At 36.3% G+C, this 27,227-nt stretch overlaps 5 protein-coding genes across 11 annotated transcripts; 1 reads left to right on the top strand and 4 right to left on the bottom strand.

The window, feature by feature from the left end:
* Positions 1–280: 280 nt before the first annotated feature.
* Positions 281–3,094, bottom strand: LOC114880934 (mortality factor 4-like protein 1). Of its 4 annotated transcripts, none has more exons than XM_029197449.2 (6): positions 2,525–3,094; positions 1,708–1,825; positions 1,328–1,636; positions 1,038–1,250; positions 784–953; positions 281–708 (listed from the first exon to the last, which is right to left on the bottom strand). In XM_029197449.2, the coding sequence occupies exons 1-6, from the start codon at positions 2,625–2,627 to the stop codon at positions 536–538; spliced, it is 1,086 nt and encodes a 361-aa protein (XP_029053282.1). In that variant the 5' UTR covers positions 2,628–3,094; the 3' UTR covers positions 281–535. The 4 variants fall into 4 exon arrangements, with proteins under 4 accessions (XP_029053282.1, XP_029053284.1, XP_029053286.1 ...); XM_029197451.2 differs by having other exon boundaries at positions 2,573–3,094; XM_029197453.2 differs by lacking the exon at positions 2,525–3,094 and adding an exon at positions 1,923–2,448.
* Positions 3,095–3,198: 104 nt separating this feature from the next.
* Positions 3,199–15,010, bottom strand: LOC114880933 (transcription factor E2F2). 4 transcript variants are annotated; one of them, XM_029197446.2, is made up of 8 exons: positions 12,457–15,010; positions 9,846–9,943; positions 9,609–9,766; positions 9,247–9,388; positions 8,953–9,166; positions 8,597–8,870; positions 8,157–8,517; positions 3,199–7,207 (listed from the first exon to the last, which is right to left on the bottom strand). In XM_029197446.2, exons 2-8 carry the CDS (start codon positions 9,922–9,924, stop codon positions 7,083–7,085), a joined length of 1,353 nt encoding a protein of 450 aa, XP_029053279.1. In that variant the 5' UTR covers positions 9,925–9,943; positions 12,457–15,010; the 3' UTR covers positions 3,199–7,082. The 4 variants fall into 4 exon arrangements, with proteins under 4 accessions (XP_029053279.1, XP_029053278.1, XP_029053281.1 ...); XM_029197445.2 differs by having other exon boundaries at positions 13,170–15,010; XM_029197448.2 differs by having other exon boundaries at positions 14,768–15,010.
* Positions 15,011–15,250: 240 nt separating this feature from the next.
* Positions 15,251–18,666, bottom strand: LOC114880940 (protein archease-like). Its single transcript, XM_029197463.2, has 5 exons — positions 17,908–18,666; positions 16,744–16,879; positions 16,501–16,525; positions 16,105–16,309; positions 15,251–15,921 (listed from the first exon to the last, which is right to left on the bottom strand). Exons 2-5 carry the CDS (start codon positions 16,793–16,795, stop codon positions 15,736–15,738), a joined length of 468 nt encoding a protein of 155 aa, XP_029053296.2. The 5' UTR covers positions 16,796–16,879; positions 17,908–18,666; the 3' UTR covers positions 15,251–15,735.
* Positions 18,667–19,941: 1,275 nt separating this feature from the next.
* LOC114880938 lies at positions 19,942–23,310 on the top strand. The gene is made up of 5 exons (XM_029197461.2): positions 19,942–20,053; positions 20,368–20,460; positions 21,168–21,434; positions 21,532–21,690; positions 22,846–23,310. The coding sequence occupies exons 1-5, from the start codon at positions 19,978–19,980 to the stop codon at positions 22,992–22,994; spliced, it is 744 nt and encodes a 247-aa protein (XP_029053294.1). The 5' UTR covers positions 19,942–19,977; the 3' UTR covers positions 22,995–23,310.
* Positions 23,289–26,170, bottom strand: LOC114880939 (protein takeout-like). The gene is made up of 5 exons (XM_029197462.2): positions 25,825–26,170; positions 25,184–25,317; positions 24,036–24,208; positions 23,752–23,960; positions 23,289–23,629 (listed from the first exon to the last, which is right to left on the bottom strand). The coding sequence occupies exons 1-5, from the start codon at positions 25,895–25,897 to the stop codon at positions 23,478–23,480; spliced, it is 741 nt and encodes a 246-aa protein (XP_029053295.1). The 5' UTR covers positions 25,898–26,170; the 3' UTR covers positions 23,289–23,477.
* Positions 26,171–27,227: the final 1,057 nt, after the last annotated feature.

The following is a 27,227-nucleotide window of genomic DNA, read 5'->3' as shown; positions in this document are numbered from 1 at the left end:
CGTATAACTGCGGTTTATAATACACATTTTAGTTGTAATAATTTATAATAAATAAAAATATTAATAAAAAATTACCTTAATGGGAAGGAAGTTACAGATATGATCCTCCTAGGTAGCGTCGAAGTTCAGTCCTTCCGGTTTCAATGATCTGGTGGAAATTAAAAAGATTTATTAGTCAAATGTCCTCGAATACGTATAAAATTGTAATTAGGTACAGTAAAGTTGTAATATATGTATGTTTACAATAAATAAATGTTATTTTAGTTTAAATTAAAGCATATAGCGTTAAATGTATTATATTTTTTCTGTACATGTCAAATAAAAGATCGAGTTTACAATTTAAAATACTTTTGGATAATATTTAACAACGTGTAAAATTTGTCAATTTCTTTACAACCTATTTTGTATAAAAAGTAATTACAACAATGTCAGTACACATATTTTTTCGAACAAATATTGCAGCTGCCATGTAAAATAAATCTGAAATTACATTATTGCTTGAAGTAATTAAATGTATCAGTTTATTTATACTAATCTAGGCATATTTCCTATGATAATCAGGTGGTGAATCCGCATAATCTTGCTGCAAATTGAACAGTTCAGCATTGTTTTTCTGTAAATACTGTAAAAAATCGTGAAAATGGGATAGCAGCAATTGTATACTTCTTTCATCCAGTGTAGTGTACGACAACATTCCACCGAGTCTCACTAAAAAAATTATTCGAATAAACATCATTACTTTCATTAAGTATCACGATTTTAAGATACGAATAAAAATAGTACCAAATAGCCTTAATAAATGAAATGCACCATATAACTGGCTGGGCAGTGTTTCAGGATTATCATTCATAATTTGAATGAATTGTGGACGTTCCCATTTATACAGTAACTGTAAACCTAGAGATATATTGAAGTATTCACGAATTCCTTTAGTTATTTCTAACGTACTTTCTCTGAAAGTTGTACATAATATATATTAAATAAATAAATAAATAAATAAATAAATATGTCTATATAAAAATTGTTGGTACCAATACCTGACAGAATCATTTTTTCCTGATGATTTTGATTCAACATAATCATCAAGGATCTTGTCAACTGTATTCTTTACAGGCAAAGCAGGTAATTTATGATGCTTTAATATAACTTCAGACTCATCTATAAGTACAAATTTTAATTCCTCTGGAATCTTAATTTTAACCTCTACTTTGGTGAGATATTCTTCAGTTTCACCAGATGGCTCTAATCGGCTGCAAAAAATTTTAATTGCCTCAATTAGCATGATACAAGTTAATATGCAATTAAGAAAAGTTTGTTTAATACAAACCTCCGTTTTTTACGAGGAGCTTCCGATGTAGATTCATGAGAGGATGATGGCGTTACACTACTGCTTGTACCTTTGCTAAATCGGCTGACACCTTTGTCAACCGTGGCAACAGGAGTGCTAGCTCTACTATCAGTGTCTTTTTCACGTACACCTTCACTCCTACGTCCCTGAGTTTTAGAGGAAGTGCTGCCTTTCTTAGTTTTTTGTGCTGATTGTTGATTAGAATGTGCTCTTTGAACCTCTCTTTGTCTCTGCACATTTGCCTCGTTGTACTTGAGAACTCTACTTTCCGGAACCCACTCGTCCCAGCTATTTACATCATATTATGATTTGTAATTTCAATCATGTATGGAATAGATAAGATGGAATCGGATACCTACTTTTTATTCCAACCAGCATAATGAATAAAATATTTGATCTGTTTTTCCTTAGTAATGGAGGACTTTAGACATTTTGCTTCATAAATTAATGGCCCATGGAAACATAGAACCTTCTCCCCTATAAACGATCGTGTAACGATTGTAAATAACATTCAAAATCCATGATAAACAGAAAAAATACGTAATATTCAGTTACAGGAATGGATCTAACGTACACTGGAACATTCGATAGAGTTGTATTAAAAATTAAGTGTCTACCTTCTTGAAATTTACACTTGGGTGGCATACTTGTGTCCTTTGAATTGCTTATTTTGGCTATTTTATTAGAATCGTCAGTTTTAAACAATACCTAAATTTAATAAATCGCTTGATAATTCGCGCCAACGGAAAACAATTGATTGCCAGCGATCAATTTAAAGCACACTTTGAAAGCGGCGTCGGGATATTTATTTTATGTTTATATACGTTAAGGCTAGTACACAATGCGAGCTTACGTGCTAGGAACATGGCTACCCTACTAGAGAATTTTCGTCTCTACTATTACTTAACATGTACGAGGAAATCAAATTCAATTCAAATTTAAATCATCAGTTCGAAACTTCAAATTGTTTCTCGATTTAAGCTGAATGATTGTTCTAACAAACCAATGCTAAGAAAACATTTTATATTTTTAATTGAAATAAAATCAATGGTTTGTTACGACTGTTACAATTATAATTCATTTTATTTCAATTTATAATATTGTGGTGTAATAAACAAGCATGGAAGTAGACAATAACATACACCATACTTAAAATTTTATTTCTGTATATAATACCGTTCTGTATATAAAACGTCAAAATATACACAACGCAAGAAGACGCACCTACACCCGACAGCCGACGGCGCACGACTGACGGAAAGCCGCCGGTGGCGCGCATCTAACCAGAACCAAACGCACGCGCATGCGTACTTCGCCGTATAAGAAAAGGTACTTTATTCAATATAATTAACACATTATGGTCAATGTTTTTGCACCTTCCTCGACGTTTCTGTTATTGAAAGTTTTTATTAAAATAATATATCTAATAAAATATTGCAAGATTACTTTATTCATGCAAAAATTCATAAAATGTTTTAAGTGTTCCGCTACTGATTCCATATACGTTCGTAACGATCAAAAATTCAAGTTTCGACGTTTTATTCTCTCAATCGTACCGTTTATACGTATTAAACATACATAAAAAATATTTCTTCTGCGTATACTATAGTATTCGCTATTTTGATATAGACATTTGCAAAGCATACAATTTCCATTGAACGTGAAACGGAACTTTTTCACGCGAAACTATCAGAACGAACTTAAATTTAAAATCGAGTCTCAACGAATGATAGGTCTTACTTTTATAACAAAGTAAAAGGGTTCTTTTTTTCACCGAAATACTTGTTTTCATTTTTTTTGCACAAGACAAGCGAATACGAAGGTTATGGAAAATTAAAAAACATCACATCTCCCTATGACGTTACACAAGGTTATATTTTGTAACTTCGTCTTCTCTCTCTCTTCCTCTCTTTCTTTTTTTTTTTTCTTTTACTGTCTTTCGGCGGGTCATGCCCGTTAAAATATGACAAAATTCACGTTCGTCATATCGGTTCATACATCGTTCAATTTTTCTTTTCCCTAAGACAATCGAGCAGAATCAATTTTCCTCTCTACCATTACTTCTGTACAGTCTCTCAAATACGTTCCTAGAAGAAAGTACGTTCCCGTTTTCTAACAAGACTAAATTTCTTTTTCAAATGCAATTTCATTTAAATCGTTGTTCCTCGTTGAAATAATTTATTTCCGATGCTGTGCCTATAAAAGTCTCGCTAAATGAAACTTAACAAAAAAAAAAAAAAAAAATAAAATAGAAATGAACGTACTCTGTAGCCTGTGTATAATACAAGAGGCGCCTTATTCGACAGACTGGCAGAAACGGGTGGTAGTAGTTTTACGAATATCGGGTTAAAAACGAAACGATGGACTGCCATCTTCATGATAAGTTATTATAAAAAGATCTGATGAAGTCTGAGAACGTTTGAAATCACTGTTATTCGTGTCACCTTCCGATCAACTCTTTCGTAAGAGTAAAATTATGAGAAGTCTCGCGTGCTCAGACTTCGTTAGATCCCCGCAAATATTATTCAGGTAGAAAATATTGTTAACTTCTCACTGGTTGTGCCAGGATCGAGATCACTGATCACCGAACATTCGAATCATTAATATCATTCGTTTGATCATCATTCACACATGTGTACCATTCACCCGTAATTTCGCTCTCACTTTGCTTCCCCTCTCGTTGCACGATGCGTATGAAAAAAAAGCGCGATGCCACCAATGTACAATTTGAAAAAAAAAAAAATTAGAAACGAAAACTAATACACAATCCTCTCTGTTGCGAATCGGTGAATTGCGTGTCGAATATCGTGCAGAATAATCCATTCGCAACACATTTTTATATCCTCCTTCTATCACCTTTTTCCCCTCACGAAGTACACGCTATTCAATTGAAATAAATACACGTAGCGATAAAAACATTTCTTCTTTATACAAATATCATTCATCGTGTCTGCCTACACTTTTACATCTCATTTAAAAAAAAGAAAGAAAAGAAAAGAAAAATAAGAACGCTTGCTAGTCTTCTCTCTTTAAGTAATCCATTAAGTCTCTTCATTTTATTCTGCACGATATTCATTTTTGACTATAAAAAAACATACGCACTTATTACATATATACACGTACATATATATAATAAGTAAAATTTATAAACTAACATCTCTCCTCCGTCTAATAATTAATTATTAATAATAATTAAAACTAACTAATCGGATAGTTTGTGATAACCGTAATGAGGTGTATTTTCGCAGCATCTGGTTTCTCTCTTTTGTATCCATCAGGGGGGTCCTCACTTCCTTACACTTCTATATACACACACACATATATATATATATATACACACACTCTATATAAATGTATATATATATATATACTTTGCTTTTTTTTTTTATATATTTTTGTATAGTATGTAAACTATTTACAGTTACAGAAGGGTGTGATCATTATTGTGTAGGCACTATGGCTTTGGACGTACACTAAGTTGTACGTTAGAGTACATCCTTAAGAGACTTCCAGCTGAGACGATTCTCTCCAGTGCATCCTTGAATTATCTTCTTCAGGAACATCGAACAAATATCCTCAGTTTGTCTTATATAGGAGTTATATTATTATATTTATATATGTACGTTAAGACTCAAAGCGTTTTCTTCGTCGGTGCTGTACCAAGCACGGTTGAAATTCAAGTTGCACTGGCTTCAAAGTTCTCTTTGAAGAACCCCTTTCTTTTCATTATTTTTTTTTACAAATCAGGTTCTGAACAAGTACTGTTATTCCTGAAAGGAATCTTAGACCTTCTCCGTCGTTACGAATCGAATTAAATACGTGTGTTACATGCGCGAAAGGTTACAGTCTAAGATTTGTTTCTCTCTTTCTTGTACGCTCGAGTTCGTCTCCGTGTGTTCGTGGCATCATATTCGATGCTAATCCAACGCGATTCTTTAATTAGATTTATATTATCAACGGTACCGTTGGATGACCGTGCGTGTATACGTGTCTGTATAGAATCAATGAATTTCTTTTTTTTTCCCCATGGATCGAAATATACAAAAATCCGCACCGAGCAATTACAAAAGTATATAGAATAAAAACTATGTCTCCCTGACATACATTTTTTTTTTTTTTACAAACGATTCGCAATCGACAAGCTACACTATCGTACCGATAAATTTACCCGAACGCGATTATTCCTGAACGCTGCTCTCTCGTCTCGACACCTTACCAACCGGAAGCTTATCACCAAATTTGATAATAAACACTTCTGGATTCGAAGCAATAAAAATCACGTGCACCACAATTAACGCTCCGAGTGTAAATAACATTAGACTGATTGAAAAATAGAATCTATAACGTGCCATTGAAAGAATCGAGACCTTGTTAAAAAGCAACAGTGCTTATCTATTTTATCTGCTAGCGATGGGTAAGGTGTCAAGCACGCGATTTCAAAAGAAAAAAAAAAAATAAAACAGATAGAGATAAAAAAACGACTCAGTCCTAGCGACTAGAGAAAACAACCGTCCAGAAATTTTCCTCGATAGAAATAGTTATACGCTAGGAGGGAATTTCATTTTTGATGAATTAATATTCACGCGCTATTCACTTTATACAATTCAATGATCGCAGAGGGGGGAAAACGAAAATCGTTATAAATTGTTCGTCACGAATCTGCAGTCTCTCCTCTCTTTGAAATTCTCGAATACATCTCCGTCTCTCTTCCCCGCGCTTTTACTCTTACCTCGATATACAGTATTATTACAGATTGCACAGAAATAAATTGGCGTCGTTTCGCCAACATAATTTAATATATTCCACGAAACTCAATATCGGCGTGAACCGTATCAAGCCGGAAATACTCGACCACCGCGTATTAACAAGTTGACCGCCAGTAGAGATAGATCAAGGATCAATAATAATTTCAATCTAATTGGTTGCTTTAAAATGACTAGTGTACATTTTTTAGTAGAATGATATTTCATCTAAATTGAATTTCAATCGCATCACGGTCAACGTGTTAACACCAGGCTACCATAGTACATTAGCAGACGATGAACGATAAACATTGACAAAAATATTTCTAACAAATGCGTTTCTATAAATTGGTTCGCATAGCAAGCGTCATTTTTGGCTTGAAATGATTTGAATCGCAAGCGATAAATCTTGATGCGTCTTCGTTGAGAAGACAATGATTTATCGCTTTAACATTCATCCTTAATCGCTTGCCGATGTACTAGTAACCCGAGGCGTGATATGTTTGTCCCTTCTCTTCGCTTCGCAGTACTTCCCTTTGAGATCCTTTCAATGAGGCGGAATTTCGAAAATCACCGACGTGATACTGTATACGTGTGTGTGTGTGTGTGTTGCTGAACGAATCGCGATTAAAAAATAATTTTTTTAAAAAAATTGTCGGCAAAATACTATACGGTATCGCGAGTGATAAACGCCTTCTATTTATGTACACGATCGCGTATTTTCTTTCTTTTTTTTTTGTTCTTTTTTCTTTTTTTGTAAAACTAAGAAGCATGACTAAACCAGCGTATCAATCATTCGAACGTAAGATCACGTTTGAGGAGGAAATAATAATGATAAAGATCGCCAATCGGGAATAATTATGACGTGAAATCGGTCATCATTGGATTAACAAAATGATCGCTATCCGTTCGAATGTTTGGGAGGCGAACTCAGAGTGGTAGTCCAAAAAGACAAAAGTGCTATCACGATTACGACAATCAGGACGACATCTTTAAAATTTGAAATCAAAAAGATCCGACAGCCCTTCCTCCGTGCCTAACGAGAACGAATAGTCGTTTTCGGAAAGAGGCGGTTCCAGGGACAGCAGGTGTTCTCCAAATTCGAAAAAACTTAGATCTGTAACAAAAAGAACCAGAAGATAGTTGGGCTTATTTCAGCCACTTTCATTGGACATCCTCTGCTTTTAATATTTTCTTTCTTTCATGAGTGGTAGTGTCTACATGTTATTTTATTTTAATTAGAATATCAATTGATCACGAAAATTTCAGTTTAGTACAAAATTAAAGGGCAATGCATCATAGGGCACAGATTAGAGGAAGCAGTTAGGGGGAAATTATTGTGCAGCAGACAAATGCTAGAAAAAGAAAAAAAAAAAGACGAAGCACAGATTTGCGTTAATATACGAATAAGCAAATGATTGTTTTACCCATGAGACGTACCTTCGCGCGACACGAGCTTTTGTTGTTTGAAACCGTTACCTAATTAGAACTCTGCCTGTGATGTGATTTTTATTTATTTAACACACAAGTCACAGCCAGAGCTCCATCAGGGTACGGCTATCCTCCAATGTTGAAAAGGCAGAGGAAGAAGTAAGGAAGGTATAGCTTGAGTAAATGGAATTCAAATCGAAATAGAAAATAATTCTTCCAAACATGCACGATATTTCTTTTTCAAGTTGAACTAAAAAATTCTAAATTTATACATTTTTTCACTATTTGTCCGGAAGTCTCGAAAGTAAAAAAAATAAAAAATTCAAGTATACCTCTGCAGTGTGTAGGTGAAGTATTAATTTATTATAAACAACTAAACGATTGAAGAAGGTGAGAATAAAACTTGTGTATCATTAGTATTTTATGCCCAGCATTTAAAAAATATATAACAGTGCTTACATGCAGAGGAAAGCAATGTTCAACGTATACGCGAAACATAAAATAAAGAAAAATAAATATTATTAAATTAATAAAGCATTGAAATTAACGCAATATACATCTATTTCACTTGAACGATAACGAGAAGGAAAATATGTTTGAATACATCTTAATTCATAAGATGGACGGTATCCTACCTGGAGTGTTGATTTGATCCTCCGTTTGAAGTTGGAATTTGCCACCACCCATTGGTCCATAGTCATCAGATTCGCATAACAATGCGTCCCTCATTCCTGCTAAACTGGTAACCGTAGATACAACCGGAGTACACGAACGAGTATTCAACGTACTCTCAACAGAAGGTACTGGTTCGACCCGAACCCCGCTTCCTCCGTTGACCAGCAGTTCAGGAGGGAGACCGGGTATTTCGGATTCTTTTGACGAAGGCACAGGTTGCGTCGTCGTATATCCCGGATTGGGAGACGTTTTAACTGTAGGGTCATCAGGACAGAGGAATACCTCTATTTCTCCATGAGACGACCTCATGTGCATTTGAAGCTGGAAACATATCAATGGATACGTTGAATGGAATGAATTTTCATTCGTCTAACTATTCGCATAGGAAGCAACTAGTTACCTTTTGTTGGCCAAGATTATTGATAGGTTGCGGAACATGTAAAGTGGCTTCTGGCGGAGCTTTTACTGCCATTATAGCCTGGTCTTTGTACATTGGGACAGAACGTAAATCGTGATACGTTACATAAGCGTATTGTCTATCGGCGCACAATTCCCTAAGGTTTTTATCTGCACCATGAATTAACCGATCCAAAGTATTTTCTTTAGCTTCTAAATCAGCCACCTCTCTTCTGAGATCAGCTATATCGTTCCTATCGTTCGGTAACTGACCGCCCCTATAAAACACAATCATTATGTTCCATATTTAACCCAGATACAATTCTTTTTTTTTTTTTCGGTAAATAGTAAACAACGTACTTCCATTGTATATTGTTTTTACTTTTCTTCTCCAAAATACCTATACCCTCCAACACATTTGTAATATCGTATATACGACGTTTCTGTACTTCTAACTTCTCAGACGCTACATTTAAATCTACAACACCGTCTTGACTGCTTTCAACTAAATGTATGAACTTTTTCGTAAGTAAGCTCAATGATGTATCATACCGCGTTCTCTCTACCGTTTTACCTGCAATTAAGGTAATATTTCTTTTTCCTAGAAGATGTATAAGAAGTGAAACTTATGAATAAAACAAAAATACAATTTACTTTTTGTAGGTGTGTGGCCAGTTAGAGAATTCGAACCAGATCTCCTACGTTTACCTCTAGGAGCCTTAAAGGCAGATTGGCTGGGACCTGTTGCTCCCATTTCCAAATTCAGTCTTCGTTTCACCGCCTGAACCGATATTTGCTACAACAAACATACCAAAATAAGACGATATTAAATGATTATTATTAAACATTAGTCAAATATAAAAAAAAACAGAATATTAAACTAGTGCATTAAGAAAGCAACATTTCTTGACGGTGTTTAAGACCTTTAGTATATAAAAAGAAAGTTACCATGTTCGAACAATCATTTCACTAGTGAACCTTCTTAAAAATTATTGATAAATACAGTCTTTATTTACTTCAGTTCGTGGTGGTGGTTGTGTAGGTTTCCTTGTTACTTGATAACAAGGTGTTTGTCCATACTGATGGTCTTGAAGATGAGGACTTGGCGTTTCTTCAGCTACCTTTTGTGCTTGTACTTCATCCAAAGAGCCATCATCCAAGAATTCTGTTTTCACTGAAAATAATTCATGTATGTAGAAACATGTAGTGAAATTACAGGAAAATTATACAGCAAACCTGCTGTTAATACATACTCAATTTGGTTTCCACCATGTCTGGTGTAACAGGCCTGGCTGGATCTTCCAAGACCACCTGTCTCCTTACTCGAGGCATCTTTATTGTTTATAAGAATCTACAACAGTCAGAATGAAATATATTAAATTATAGTAATGGGGAAACAATCACATATAGTACATCAACAACTCTTGTATCTTTATAACATGAAAAATCATCCCCCAAGTGTACCTTTAGCAATAAAGTTTACCATTACAATCACAAACATTTATTTAGTTTATTTCAATGAACACATTTTTCTTTTATAATTTATTATTCTATTTTAATACGTTTATTTAAAAACGTATTTCCTGTTTTCGTTCTGCAACGTTGAAGTTTCGAAATTTTTTAGAAAACGTGCCTCACATTCTAGCATCGTCCATGAAGGTTAATAAGTGTACACTATTTTGGCGGACACGTATTTTTTATTTCTTAACATTCGATGTTAAAAGACAGTTTCCTTATCTTGGATGAGGCATTATTTATGATGTGATTAATGAAACATCGAACGTGAAGAATGAAAGCGAACCTATAAAAATTGAAACTGCAATACTTAAATCAGACATCCAGATACCTTGTTAACCTTGTCGATAGTACGCTTTATCAAAAAATATCATTCATATATGAAAATTATTGACAGTTAAATGTGCAGATTCATAGAAAACTTCTACCGATCGTCGTCCCTTCGTTCCCGAGTTTTTGTCATTGTCACTCATTTCTGACTGTATTTTATTCAGTCGCGATAACACATTTAAGGAGAAGCTACTTTTTAGATGCATATCAAAGAACACACAGTACAAGGGAGAGCCTTTTTGTTCTGAAATCAAGTAACATTGGTAGATCCTAATAATAGAATTCGTATTTCAAAGAATTTTACATGCGTGTTCGTTGAGAAAACAACCAACACCCATGTCAAATGAAAAGAAAAATAAATGCTTAATGACAAAACATTGATTGCATAATTATATCATCTAACAGGAAAACCAGTGAATGAATTTTTAATATATCTATACAATTTGTATATCATAACAGTTGTGATTTTTTAATTTTTTAATTCAATTCAAATTTATCGCATTTGCTAGTATAAATTATAACTTACATCCTAATTTAAAAACGCATTTTATATATAAACATAAATGAATAAGGATAAATGAAAGCATTTGGAATATAAACGTGTATGTAAGTACATATGTAATCGTTCTATGGAATAACGAAACGGAAGTGGTGTCGAGCAAACGGCAAAGTGACAATTCCGCAAGAACTGAACATCTGGTGAAAATTACAGGTCAATTTCCATGTTGTACTGTAAGAAGAGCGTATAAAACCTCCAACTGCCGAGAAAGATAACAAAGCAAATAATAAATAAATATAAAATGTTCATCGCATGATTTTCCAATTTTATTTTATAAATTTTAACAACAATTAACAACAAGACTTCAATCTCGTATCGGTGTTGTTTCAAAACCAAGCCGATAAGCGAGGACCAATAAATCTCTGTACAGTATTAAGTATGCTTAAATGATATTTTTACATTCTTGTTTAATAACGTGTGAACGATTGAAATTCAAAAACAAACAAAATATAATTATTAAATGTATGCAACAGTTATCGAATAAAAATTCGTTGAAAAATTCCATCGAATCAATTTTTTGTACAACACACTGTTATATTATCTTTCTCGGTTAGAAATAGGGAACTAAACGAAATTGCCGCGAAAAAGAGTAGAATATTCCATCCTAAGGTCCCCGTTTTCAAAAGTCTGGTTACGCGCCTGACACAGGAGAGACCCACAGTGCGGCCGTACGAGAATTTTCGAAAAAAAGAGCAAGCGTCTCGAGTACACGAGGCAAGCGTTCCGGGTGTGGTTTAAAGAGGCATGCCGCAGGATCGTCGTGTTACAGCAGCCTTGCGTTGTAAGCAGTTTTAGAAGCAAACTCCCGGTTGAACTGCGTGGTTGTCTCGTTTTCACTTGTTTGGCCGGGTACACATCGCCGCGCAACGTACGAGATGGTGAGGCCAATAGCACTGTAAAGCGCATTCGAAGGTTGGGAGCAATGCACGATGCGGAGGCATTGATTGGTAGGATATTATCTCGAAGATAAAACCGGACTAGTGTAACTGGCGTCGACGGCACTGGATGTAGAGAGAACTAGCGGTGGCCATCGATTGGTAGACAGACCCGATGCTCTTTAAAACACGAATATTATCCGTTCCGGCGTCCTTTAAGGAGGTTTCAATAATTCCAATTCTTTTCTTTCGTTCGAAAACATTTTTATAATTCGTGTGAAGTATAAAAAAAAAAAAGATATATACTACACAAGAGAAGAAAATACACCAAAAAGACGTCCAATGGATATCGTACAAATAAACCGGGGCATGCCTCGTGTGCACGAGGCTTCAGGCCCCAGATGTGAGCGATGAACCTTACTGTCCCCCCTTTTTTGTGTTCTTCCGCTCGTGGAAACCGCACAGGTCGTAATGTCTATCGACGGGATCCCGAATTCTTCTCTTTCTCTTATCATAACCAAGTGATGAAAAATAAAAAAATATAACCCCCCCGTGTACATGAGGTAGTCTGCTTCACACACATACATAGAAGTGGCCGCGATCAGCTGTTAACGTCGATCGAAGGTGTATGGGGTGGTTTTTTATTCGTTCTTCCTTTTGCTGAATACCGCGTGTCGAACACCAGTTCACGATTAAATAACAGACGAATTACGATCGTATTGAACGCGACAATGCGTACTCGCGCAATCCGCACGCTACGCACCGAAGCGGCCATGCATACGAGAGCAAACGAGCGAGCGAGCGAGCGGACAACGAGGGAGCGAGATTATGCGAACGCGCGCACACACACATAACATCGGTTGCCGCACAGATACGCACACAAAGAAACGTTACGATTCGCACGCAATACGTAGAGCCGTTTAAAGAGCCAAGCCGGGACTAGAGTATCCCTAGTTAGGCGTGCTACCGGCACGGTCATGAGGAAACCTAGAATCAGTGCACGCTTTCGCGATTGATCGTGTGAGATGCCAGCCACTTTCAACGCACCAAATCGGTTGCGCTCGAAATAACGGACCATTTTTCCATCTTTTTTCTCTGTTTATATGCTTCAGTAAGCACATCTTTTTCCCCTAGGATTACGAGAAAGGAAACAGTGTTGGCGTGCACACGTTTTTTTTTTTTTTCGGACAGGCTGGCTTGGAAAACGAGGAGCGTTTTGAAAGAATGTTAATTCCAGGGGACACGATTACACGAAACAAATGAATATTGAAACGAATTGCGCGTGTTTATTCACTTACTTGGCTCTCGAGTGTGCGGTAGAAAACCACACACAGTATTTTGAGACGAAGGCCCACGCTCTCTTCCGGGAGGTTCAGCCAGCACACGGCGCGGCGCGTGTCACAGCAACGAGGAGCGAGGCATATCCGTGCCTCCTCGATGGCAAATACTTGGCCGTCGTGGTTATGATCGTTGTTGTCACGCTGTGTCGATAATTCTAGATGAAATTTTCACTGAAGCCTGTCGATGACAGGACAGGATAAAAACGTGCGGCTCGGGATGTCTGAGTTTTAACCCGGTCTCCCGAGGCTAATCGTGCACGAAATGTTTCTCTTGCTTTTCGCTACTGTATATCGTACACACACTTCGTACATACGATTATAATCCCTCGCCCTCGCTCGTTTTCTCTCCCTCTGTCCTTCTTTCTCAAACTTATACCCGTTGTCGTCGTCCTCCTCGTAGTCGTAGTAGTTGCGTGGCCTTTATTTCTCTTTCTCTCTCTCTCTCTCTCTTTCTCTTTCTCTTTTTCTATATATCTCTCTGTTTCGCTCTGTCTCTCTACCGCACTGGTGCGGTGTCCATTTTCTGCGGGGCCGATCTCGGCAATAGGAACGACAGCCAAGCAGACCGAGGGCCCGAAATAATCGAGTACAGGGACCAAGCTGTTCGTGTATTCGTCGAGTTTTCAGCTTCTTAGGAATGTACGGGATCTAGAGTTCACGACAAGCCCCGCCTCGGCATAATCCGTCGAGCCACCGGCGAGAAAAACGAACCTTTTCTATCGGGGTGTCGCGCGCGCACACGAGGCCGGCTCGTGCGTGAGCTGGGTGATCGGATGGACGGGCTGGCTGGCGCGCTGGCAACTGGCTCGGGCTACGAGGCAGATAGAACCGCTTGTACCAGTGGTAGTAATACCGAACCTCGTGTCGATGGGCTCTCAGAGCGTTCTATGTTAAATGTAGTAGTGGCCTTCTACCAATGCTTCGATATGTTCTTGAACGCGTCCCTGTCACAGTGGTAGTACGTGCTTAGGCGCTTGTCATGTTTGGTGTGTTCGTGGACGCGCGCCGGCCATCTGCCGGTCGCACACAGGAGTCGAGTACGCGCGCCAAAACCGTCACTTCGCTTTTCTCCGTAAACCACCGCGCCGCCAGCTATCGCAGATATCCAAAAAAGTTCCTAGACCGTGTCAACTTTTGATTTTTTTCAACGAACTTACGTCTATCCCACTGTTTTATTCCTTAACCGAATCACTCGATACGATGACAACTTTCCAGAATTCGACACCGTTGTTTGTTTGTATTTCTTAGGGTTAGATGTTCGACGATAGGCACAGAACGTTGTACTTTTCCGGCATCTCGTGTCACGTTCATTTAGACGATAATAATTGGAGAAAAACGATGGATCCATGGAACGTTTCAGGTAATTATGGATATTAAAGAGCACACGCGCCAAAACTGTCCGTCCCGTTTTCCACGAAACTGCCACGCAAGCTCCGGCATGTAAGTGAAAAATCCCTATGCCACGACTTTTCCAACAGACGTTCGTCTCGATTCTATCGGTTATTACTTTCTGACATCTCGGAACGATGTTATATATTGTTTTTATAAATTATTACCGTATCGGTCCGCCATGGTCAGGGGTGTGCGCTTTCGAAACAACCGTCCACGCTTGATGTTGGCAGTGAGTCCCTTTAACGTGGGCCTTATCACGTAGGAAAGGGGGCAAGGAAGAAACTAACGAGAAAACGCACTCTCGAATTATGTAATTTCAGAAACTCTTTGATTCCCTTTCCTCAATTGCACACACTTCCGAAGATTGGGAGGATCCCACTGCCTGTCGTTTCTTGCCCGAAACTAAGCGGGCGGTCGTCGCTTCCTTCACGATGGAGGGGTGTTAGAATCAGGGCCGTACACTTTGCACGTGTAAAAGTAGGTCTCGGTTTCGTCCTCGTTTCACTTTACATATGCTTGTTTTTCAGATCAGAAGGTTATCTCTATTTCAACTTCTGTTTTCATCGATTCCTTCCAATTGAAATTTCACTCTACTCGCCATGAATATCAATCAAGATATTCATTATTAATTGTTACATATGATAAGAAACATTAGAAAACGGTCTTTATTTAATGTATACAAAAATACACCGATATTCGATGGTACATATTTCATATACTCTTTGGATTTCAAACGCAAATAATTCATTATTATGGTAGCTTCTGATAAAAATAATGAATCCAGGAATACTTACAGAGGGTAATATTAAAAATTAAAATATTTACATATGGTTAAACGTTGACAGAATTAACTTGACGTTGAACAGTGTCTTTAATAAATCCAGGGTTCCGTGACTCCTTGACACGTACCTGAGATAGGTCGCCAAGAAGGGAGCCCGGTGTTTTCTTCGTAACGTATTTATTTGAACCCTACGCAACTACAAAAGGATCGTACCCTATGTAGGATGTAAGGGAGGTGTACCCTCCCTACTTGCTCCTGTATCCATGCGGTCGTTCCCACTTTTGTATTTAAAGTGTTAAGCCAAGGGCGCGTCAAGAAATCAAACGAAACACCGAACTGGGCCCAAAACAACTATATGTCAACGATCACGAAAACTTCAGGACGTTCAGTTCGCGGACGATCGAGGATCTGCATAGCTGAATACGTTATAGCTTTTACTTCAGCATTCTGAGAATGTTTCCCTATTGTAAATTCTTCTCCAAACGCTACTGCGGTGATCTTGAAGTTCTCGCGGTCAAACGTAACGATCTCCACTTTCTGACAACATAAAGTTACCTTTCTTACAAACGGCTACAGGAAATTCTAAGAATACGCTTTATTTTGTTGCTTGGATTGACAATGAGATAATAAAGGGAACTGCAGGATGTATAAAAGAAATAATATTTCATAAACAAGCTCGTATAGTCGGAGGTGATGACTTCGGTATAAGATCAAATATACCTTTGCAACGATGTACGGCTCGGCACTAAACATGAACAATAATTCATCAAGGAAATGAAAGAGAAGGCTCTCCATGTCGTGCCCTTCAGCTTCCACTTTGTGTACCTGTTTTATTTGAACCCGCGCTAAATCCGTCATTAACTCGAACATGGCTATTGCACATTGTTCAAAAGCTTCCTCCATAGTATCACCCCATGCGTGTAATCTACAAAAACCGACAAACATTATAATTTATACTCAATTAACAATATTAAAACAATTTTTCAAGATGTACTTTTCTTTTTTTTGTTAGTCTTAACGATTCGTAGTTCCGTATTTCGTTTTAGGTTATCCATGCAAGTAACCTCTAAAATACATCGGTCTTCATCACGGAGGATTAACAAATTGAATACTTACTGCATATCCGCTGTGTGATCCAAATCTAAAACAAAAGAGTTACACATGTCTTGGCTTATTTAAGGAGAAAATTCTCTGTGAAATAAGGTTCTGAGGTTAACGTTTGACGCTTTCACATGTGGCAAAATGGATGCCGGTACAATGGCGCGCCGGCTGCCGGTTATATCGTTTTAAATAGGTTAAACTGTCTTTTATTGAATTTACTACATTGTTATGCGTATGGGATAATGAGTAGGTACTTACATTCGTATTTAACTGGGGGTATCACAAAATCTTCTTCCTTCAACGCGTCCATGATTGCTCACAGCTGATCTAGCGTACGTGAATAACTGATCAGCTGATTCACTGACAGGTTTTATCAATGGTGGTCCAGCGGTACCTGGAAGAAATTATACTATGAAGATGGCGCTATGTACAAGGCTGCATTTTAACTAGATTACCGACCGAGCATAGTAGATCCAAATTTAGTTCCTTATTAGATAAAAAAGAAATTAAAAAATGAGTAATTTCTAAAATTGGAATTAATCCTTTTGTTATTATGGATGATTATAGCTGTTCTCTGAGTATGACACTCGAGCCAGAAGGCATTTGCACCGACGAATGTAGGTCTACTTTACTGTTTATAAATTACTATGCAACAGTTCGAATTTGTGTCATTTGCACGCATTAGTTTCCATGATAGCGGCAATCACCGTCCAGTGAGCAGTGGACCGCATAAATAGCCTGTAAATGCTAATCAGGAGACCTAAATATTTTTCTTCTGAATAAATGCGAGATGTAGTTGGAATATTTTCCAAAAATGCCAGCGAAAGGAGCAATGACACTGTAACTTTATTCTTTTATATAACAAATAAAGTCAGATAAGAAATTCTTTTTTTAATTTCCATTCAAATTGAGGTATTTTGTACATTTGAGTGCAAAGTATAACAAAGTCTAACAGAACTTAGGACCTAGGTTGGAGGAATCCTAGGGGAACTTAGGATATGAATTGGGGGAACTCTAGGGGAACTTAAGACCTAAGTTGAGGACCTAGATTTGGAGAATCCTAGGGGAACTTAGGATATAGATTGGGGGAACTCTAGGGGAACTTAAGACCTAAGTTGAGGACCTAAATTTGGAGAATCCTAGGGGAACTTAGGATATAGATTGGGGGAACTCTAGGGGAACTTAAGACCTAAGTTGAGGACCTAGATTTGGAGAATCCTAGGGGAACTTAGGATATAGATTGGGGGAACTCTAGGGGAACTTAAGACCTAAGTTGAGAACCTAGATTTGGAGAATCCTAAATTAAGATCCCACCCTAGATTCTAAGTTCCCCTAGGATTCTCCCAATCTAAGTCCTAGATTTTCTTATTCCTAGGATCCCCCAAAGATCGAAAGTAAATGGTAGGAGTCTCCTCCCCTTACCTTAACCAAGAAAAGCCTACTTTGCTCTGGAATGTACAATGGATTAACTGTGTCGATCGAAGAAACGAGTGAGAGCTCGACCGATCCAGGCATGCACCGTACCTACGTATATGTAGTACGGTTTCGTTGGACGTTTTTCTTTGTCAGTCGTCTCCCCGATGAAAACTAGTTTCTCATATCGATGTGATGTGATCCAAGGGCGTCCACTTCGAACGCTCGTAATGCCTGTTACATAAAACTACGTAGACGGTACCGTACAGTACATCCATAGGGACATCTCGTCATCTGTTTACAGTATCCAATCTCAATGCGTATCGACTCCAGGGAAGGGGGGTTGGTATTTTGCAATGTCACAAGGTCATGGATGTCTACTTTTTTTAATTGATGCACACGTGATCTACGCACGATCTAAGAGACACAGAGTTTTGTTGTTCTCCATTATTGTTCTCCTGATAGATCTGGGATTTTACAACCCTTCCTGTTTATATGGTATCTTGTTTGTTCGTCTAATCGTCTAGACTCTAATGGCTCCATTTAATGCAGGCTATTGATCTGCTCTATAATTCTATCATGTATCATTAGTTATACTTGCATTACAGATACTATTAATTGATTCTAACACTGTGTCATTAAGTGAATAGCTGAATTTGAAAGTATGCTGATTGCAATTCTTATTATATGCCTTATTAGATCTAGATCAAAGAAATCTAATACATTTTATTGAGATTTCTCAACTTGAACTTATCTGAATCATCAATTATTGATAAATTTTTGGAAATAAACAATTTTGGACCTTGCCTAGTCCCGTCTATGGATATTACGTTTTTTTAATTTCCTAATGATTAACATTTCGTCTGTTCCTCCCGTGACTCTTGTTTTCTGAATTGCGTGGTAATAACGAGTAATACAGAATTTTTAAACATTGGGTCTCGAGTTCCCTGACATCTAATTATTTCTTCATTGTACGAAACGGCATCACAATTTGAAAGCACACAGAATTATAAAAACTACGTTGAATGAATTCGAAAAATAATTGCATTCTCATCCTTATTTGACTTCAATGTACAAGTTCCTCCATGCAAATGGGATAACAAATTTTTTTTTAAATTTTAATCTTCCCTTGACGTCAATCGCTGCGTATTTAAATTCTCTGTAAGAAAGTATTAAGGTACCTAGGTAAAAAATTAATTAGTTCGAAAGATATCTTAGGGAGAGACAGGGAGATTCCAGCGGTCTCTCCTTGGGATATCTTTTTAACTATTCATTTTTCGACCCAAGTACCTTAATATATTTTTGTAGAGAATTTAAATACGCAGCGAATGACGTATAGCAAAGTACAAAATTCAAAAAAAAATTTTCCATTCCATGTTAATAACTACCCCTGATTGAGACACGATTATACATCGGTTAACAATATTGAGAACGTCCGAGTTCCATGGAAAAATAACATGATAGGAGGTAAACAAGCGTTGAAATTATTCCAACAGCGGTTCCGAGAACGCCTGTACACGGATCGACGATCGCGAGAGGAAAGCGAAGCGAGTCATCGAGGCCGGGATGCCGATGCAGTGACAGAAAAGTCGAATCCTAGATCAACCTCCTCCTTCATAGAACAACTTGATCGGTTTGTTGTAACAAAAGATCATGCAACACTCGTTACTAAGATTTACATTGTCGTTTTAAGAATTTTATCCTTTCTCATTCCCTTACTTTTAATATCGAAACTATGATCCTTGTAATTTGAACTATGTTCTTATTATTCATCACCAAGAAAATTTAATAATTCTAAACTCTTTTGGATATTTCTATTATCTTAGTACTTACATTTTGCATAGCAACGTTAATGAAAAAGGGTTAATGAGAAGGGTTAATCACGATGCACCCTGTCGAACAGCTGCAACGCTGGGGCGACACGCTGTTTGCTGATTCACGCCTCTCACGTGTTGGCGCGCGCTTTAATGACATGCAATTTTGCAACGTAGCTCTGCCCGGAGTCCTTGGGGCTGGAAACTATATAAACGGACCGCTTATAATTGGCTAAGCTAGCTGGAAGATTTTTAACCACGCACCATGTTGTTCCGCGCGATTCGAACGATCTCCTTTGCGTTTGCCGTCGTCGCCTTGGTCGCTGCGGATTATCAGCTTCGTAAGTGAGAAAAATTTTCTTTTTCCATTCGAAATTCATCCATTTCATCTTCGTTTATAATTAGATTTGTTTCGCTCTTCTTCTAAATTGGGACAGAAGGAATTTGGAGTTAGCTGTTTATTATAAAACCGATTGGCAACTTTTCCTTTGCACTGAATTACAAGTAAAAGTTTCTGTGATTGCTTCCAGTGAACTGTCTAGTTAGAAAGTTACCGTAGGAAGTTAAATTTTAGCGAAATCCGAAAATTACCTCTCACTGCACCGCCTTCGTTTTCTCTTCATTCATTGAATTATTTATTTTCTCGGTTCCTCAGCTCAGGGTGTGAAAACCTGCAAAAGGGATTCAGATGATTTCGCGTCCTGTCTGAGACTGGCTATTCAAGAAGCATGGCCCACGTTCATCGAAGGTACGTCATTATTTAATTTTATCATGGAAATATGAAAATTGTAAACAAACAGTGTAGTAATCAAACGAGGTCTCTTTCCAAACTCGTCACAACCCAATAAGCACAATTTTTTTCTTTTAATTAAACTTGTTTCGAACTCGTCCTTGCAACGATCCTTTTTCCATTTCTCTCTTGAATCACATTAAATCAAGACCGATTGCATAAAACATGATAATCAAATACTTCTAACGTTCACCATTGTTAAAGATCCTTTTTATAATATCTGTGATAAATTAGGCAATGGGTCATCGTTGTTTTTCTCGTTTCCATGATCTCACGATGATAAACTTTTTCGCCTCGAATTTGACACCTTCTGGTTTCTTAATTTCCCGTTTCAAATGATAAACATTCGCCGTTCACTTTGCGAATAGTTGCTGTTTTTTATTCCTTGCCCAGATGACGTGTCACGAATGCAAGTTCTCTAATTAATTTTACTTTTCAACTAGAAATTAACTAGATATCTTATTTTCGTGTCGCGTCATTTCGAGGACTTTGATCGTGCCAATATTAAATATTTACATAAAAGTGTTTACAAATTTTTTGCCATTTTTTCAATATCTTTTTTTTTAATCCAGCTCCTCGAATGCAAAACAATTTGTAATCGTCCCAAGTTCTTCGTTATGTTCGTGAATAATAAATTTACTTTTTATAAATTTTGCAAAATAAAGGATTGCCAGATTTCGACATTCCACCGCTGGATCCCTATTACGTGGATTCCTATTCGACTGAGTACAAAAATGGCCAATTACGAGGAAAATTATCAGGTACCGATGTCAGGACGTACGGTCTTGCGAAAGCACGCTTCTTATCCGTGCAACCGGAAATGACCGACGACTTCTTCCGGCTGGAAATCGATCTCGAATTGCCGAAGCTCCTGCTCGATGGCAATTACGAAGCTGAAGGTTCATTGGATACCTTCAAACTCGGTGGCCAAGGTATAATTGAATAAATATTCATTTAAATAAAATTAGAAACATCTTCTTGCAATTTTAACAAGAAAAATGCTTAACTTATTAAATTTCTCATCAACAGGATTCTTCAACATGAGCATGGAGGATGTGAGATGCTCGTGGGACATCACAGGACACGTTGTCAATGACCGATGGGTCATCGAACACTTCAGATTGCTCCCAAAAGTAGGAAAAATGAAAGTCTATTTCAGTGATCTGTTCCATGGAAACGAGCAACTAAGTAAGTCTATTAAAATCAATACCAAGAGATATATAAAAATTCTTTGCTAGACGCACCTGGTGCGTCATCAATTGCATTCGATTTCACACGAATATTCTTTGAAAAATAATTTAAAGAATCACTGTAAGGATCAATATGTAACAATAGAAATTACAAATAGTAATTTTTTTATCGCTATGGAGAATGACTATAATGAGCGACGCACCAGGTGCGTCATCAATTGCATTCGATTTCACAGAAATATTCTGTGAAAAATAATTTAAAGAATCACTGTAAGGATCAATATGTAACAATAGAAATTACAAATAGTAATTTTTTTATCGCTATGGAGAATGATTGTATAATGAGCGACGCACCAGGTGCGTCATCAACTGCATTCGATTTCACAGAAATATTCTATGAAAAATAATTTGAAGAATCATTGTAAGGATCAATATGTAACAATAGAAATTACAAATAGTAATTTTTTTATCGCTATGGAGAATGACTATAATAAGCGACGCACCAGGTGCGTCATCAATTGCATTCGATTTCATACGAATATTCTGTGAAAAATAATTTAAAGAATCACTGTAAGGATCGATATTTAATATAATGACAGAAATTACAAATAGTAATTTTTTTATCGCTATGGAAAATGACTGTATAATGAGCGACGCACCAGGTGCGTCATTAGGTGCATCGAACAGATTACGTATACGGTGTGAAAGATTACGACTGAATGATTGCCATAAATGACGATATGACATAATACGAAGCAGGAACAGTAATTTACTGTTTACTTAAGGTAATCACCAGGAATTGACACGATACTGTCATTAGTCGAACAACGTCGTTCTGGCATCCTATCATTACATAATATCGACTTATACGAATGGGTAGTAGAGTTACAGGGATTTCAAGAAAATCCTGTGCCATTTAATTAACGTGAAATAGCTGTTATTTGTTGTTGGGGCTTTTGTCCCTGTAACATCGTTCATTTTTCATATCGTAACACTGATGGAATATTATGCGAGCTGTGACTTAACACGAATTCTTCGATGATTCAATATTTACCTTTTTATTTTATTTTCTTAAGGCTTTGAGATGTTGGGAGTAAAGTACGATGGATTTTATTTATTCAGAATCTGAATTTAATAAAATTGTTATTTTCAGATCGAGCTGCTCTGATCTTCGTCAACGAATACTGGCCACTGATTTTCCGTGGAATGTTGCCCAAAATGATGGATCTCTGGGACGAATTCTTAACCGAGTTCACCAATCGTTTCTTCTCGAGAATACCATTCTCAACGGTATTCCCTTGAATCAGTCGATTCATAGTTGCAAAATAATGAAAAGTGAGCTGAAGAAGATATCGTGAGAAGATCGAGGGATCATTGTGTCTGAAGAAGATGAAACAGCTGGGATCGAAGAGAGAAGCGAAGACGGTTTAATTAATGTTAACTATTCTGGAGACACTTTGTAAAATTTGTTTAACATTTTAAAGCGTGCTCTTCCAGCACTTCTTTTCTTTTTTTTTATTTTAACGTTGGATACTGCACGCTGTTAAAACAGCAATTTATTGTTTTTGTTATTGGACGAAGTCTGAATGATGTAAATAAATAGAAAATTAATGATGTATTTCCTTAAGTCTGCTACATTAATTACATTTTCTTAATCCTCTTGATGTATACCCAAAGTTATTATTCATTGGTGTGTCCTAACTCTATTTACAACTTAGCTTGTACTAATTTTCATTTTGTAAAAAACAAATAATCCAAGTGGTTAATGGCCAGAGAGAAGTACGTTTAAGGTAACAAAAATACTTCAACTGGTACGTGACGTAACAATTGATTGACGATACCAGCGAAAAGCGCAGACAACTTCTTTTTCAGCTGAGGTTCCATCACCTTTAACACTTCCTGCCCGTTCTCGCGGAGGAACAGATTGATCGCTTCGGCTATAAATTATAATTATCTTGTTAAATTAAGATTCAAATGTACTTAACAGACATCAATGGGAAAAATCTGAAATAATCAATGATAAAAATCCAGCTAATTAAATTCTAATTATTATACTCACTGAGAATTCGATTATTATTAAAAATCTTGCGAACCCTCATCTGCACGTGTTTAACAACCAATTCAACGTCGAGATTCTCAACATTCAGATACGTCTGCTCGTCCCTCAATTTTGTCGAAACGGTACCTTTGACTAAAGCCTTCACGTCATCGAATCTCGCATGAAACGTTCCGTTTCCACTGGCTGGGAGGATGATCAGCACCCCCGAGCTGTTAAATTAAATAAAATATTTGTTAAAAGGATGTGTAATCTGTCGGCGATTTTGTATTTTCTCAATTCTAAACCTGGAATAATGGGCGTCCAAAATAAGGGCTGGCATTCGCACGACAGCTTCGAAGGGTGATCCGAGTTTAATGTCCTCTACAGTGTAGTTACTCGCTCCCTTTACGTATAATTCGCGCAGTTGAACCTTGTAACCGTTTATACCACCTGTCAGGGAGAGAGTCAGCTCGTCCATCTGTTGGAAATAAGCGCATAGTATATGAAACAAGGTGCACCTTTTAAAAAAACAAGTGCGGTCAAGCCGGACTCAAAGCACGCTCCTTGATTCAATAAAGCATCGCGGTCCAACAAATAAAAATTTTTATTAACAATAATGTACCTTGAATGAATTCCTCAAATTCGTCATAAAAAAATAAGTTTTATTATATTATTAAACATAAATTTAATTTAATTAATAGAAGTATATGACCCTTATTCAAAATCTGACAGACACACAAAAGTCGTGACATAAGGACACTCAATGAAACGTAGATTTTAGATAACTTGGTTAAAGTTTCTAAGATTTTAATTAATTTAATATTTTATTATAACAGGATATTATGGAGTGTTATCTGTTGAAAATAAGCGCATAGTATATGAAACAAAGTGCATTTCAAAAAAGAAAAATATAGATTTTAGATAACTTGGTCCTTCATTTGAATGCAAAAAAAATTTCTGCCTAAGATTTTAATTAATTTACCATTTTATTATAACAGGATATTATGGAGTGTTATCTGTTGAAAATAAGCGCATAGTATATGAAACAAGGTTCATCTCTAAAAAAAAACGTAGATTTTTAATAATTTGGTCCTTCATTTGTAGGCTACAAAAATTTCTTTCTAAAATTTTAATTAATTTACCATTTTATTATAACAGGATATTATGGAGTGTTATCTGTTGAAAATAAGCGCATACCATATGAATTTAGTTCATCTCTAAAAAAAAACGTAGATTTTTAATAATTTGGTCCTTCATTTGTAGGCTACAAAAATTTCTTTCTAAGATTTTAATTAATTTACCATTTTATTATAATAGGATATTATGGAGTGTTATCGAACGGAGTTCTATAGGCATAACATTGATTGGAAAGTTTGATAAGCAAAGTACTTACAGGAACAACATAATTCTATTAACGAGACAGGAAGTATTAAAGGTATAATGTCGAGCTTACGCGGAACGGTTCGACGGAAGGCAGCTCAATTTCCGGTATACCGACGCTTAAATACGGTCTCAGATGGTGCAGGGCATCGATCAGGCAAGCTTTCAACTTTGGGTCGCTTCTCGAACATTGTTTCACGTATTCAGCTGCAATTGAAACATTGAATAATTAAACAGTATGAAAAAAAAAAAATGGAGAGTATTAATAAGCATAGGTCGAAGTGAAGCAAGCGAAAAACGCCAGTTGCCAGACAACCTGTCATTTCTAACAGTATATTGTGAAATTCGAAGTTTCCGAAGGATATTTGCACGATTGACCTCTTTAGATTTATATAACGTTTTCAACATTCTCTAACAGTATAGGCATCTTGTTTTTATTTTCTTATTATTTTTTAATTTACATCGAAGATCACTTCAAATTTCGTTTATTTATTATAATTTTAAAAATGAAAAGAAATTAATTTTATATAGAGTTGAAGATAGAAGTTTCAAAAATTTATAACAAATTAAGGCTGTTTTCTAATTTACGACATAGGTATCCAATTTATGAAACTTTCACTCTGTTTTCTATAAACTTGACTCTGAAAGTGTCCATCTATCCAATCAGGTACCTTAAAGTAAGAGGACCAATAGCCAAAAAGTCAAGTTACTCACGATTCGAATCAACAGAGAGAGTAGTCACTCCACTAAGGATCAATAGAAGACAGAACCAACTTGTTTCGAACATGATTCGATTCGGACGAATGTAAATCTGATGGCGTTAGTTTCGATTGATTTTCAAATGTCTTCACTGGATAGGTTCGAAATCGAAACTACACAGCTAGAAGAGTTAGACTGACTATGCAAGAGGGCATTGACAGATGCCAGATCGTAACTGCACTCGGATACTTTCACTGCTGCAAGGTGCACCTGCGCCTTCATCGTCTGGGACGACAGACGAGTCTCGGCTAGGCCATTTTAGACCCGGTCGAAAGTATCCTAGATACTCTTCGATCTTTCCCTATCTCTGTGCATCGACAACTGAACTATTCGGGGTACAGTGGTCCACGAGACGTTCATAAATAAAAATCAAAAGAATAAGAAAATTGGTAATTTAATTATTCTAAATTGATCAACAACTCCACTTTTCAATAATTAAATAATAAGTAAAACTAATTCGTAGCTTTAATTAATTAGAAAAATGAATAAAAAAATTTTTATGTGCCAACACTTATTATTTAATTATTGAAAAGTGGAGTTGTTGATCAATTTAGAATAATTAAATTACCAATTTTCTTATTCTTTTGATTTTTAATTAAAATTAATTAAAGCTACGAATTAGTTTTAATTAATTTTAATTAAAGCTACGAATTAGTTTTGATTAATTAGAAAAATTAATAAAAAAATTTTTATGTGCCAACATTTATTATTTAATTATTGAAAAGTGGAGTTGATGATCAATTTAGAATAATTAAATTACCAATTTTCTTATTCTTTTGATTTTGAAGTCTTCATTATATTTTTATAAAAGTTGTAAAAATTTAATTTTCATTAGGATGTTATTAATTAGAATTATGAATGGATTGTGAAAGGCTTCGATCTTCGATCATTTATACACTGCTGTAAGTCTGGTCATCTGTCGAAAGGCGTAAAAAGATTCAGAATCATTCATAAATGCACTTCAATATTTTAAATGTTGAAAATGTTCACTCTAGTATTCAAGATACCTCTCCAAGAATTTTAGAATGGATACCAAGGATTTATATAAAAAACTTGAACTCTATATTAACCTGCGTGCATAAAATTTCATAATAAAATTTATCAAAATGCAATATCGTACAATTCTGTGGATTACATAAGTAACTTTCGCTTACGCAAATGTTACGTGTTTTCTTTAACTTTACAACACCTGCAAAATAAGATACAATCAAGTAAATTCCATATTCCTTAGAAAAATTATTCTTCCAACTCTTCAACATCGAAAGAGTTAAGTTTGAAGTACATCTATGCATTATATTAAAATCGATTCAATAACAAATTAAATGACGTGATTGATAAAAACTCAGACTTTAAACTGA

This window comes from Osmia bicornis, chromosome 7 (assembly GCF_907164935.1).
Source record: "Osmia bicornis bicornis chromosome 7, iOsmBic2.1, whole genome shotgun sequence".
In the NCBI taxonomy this organism is placed as follows: Eukaryota; Metazoa; Arthropoda; class Insecta; order Hymenoptera; family Megachilidae; genus Osmia; species Osmia bicornis.
This window is presented reverse-complemented; position numbering and strand designations above follow the sequence as displayed.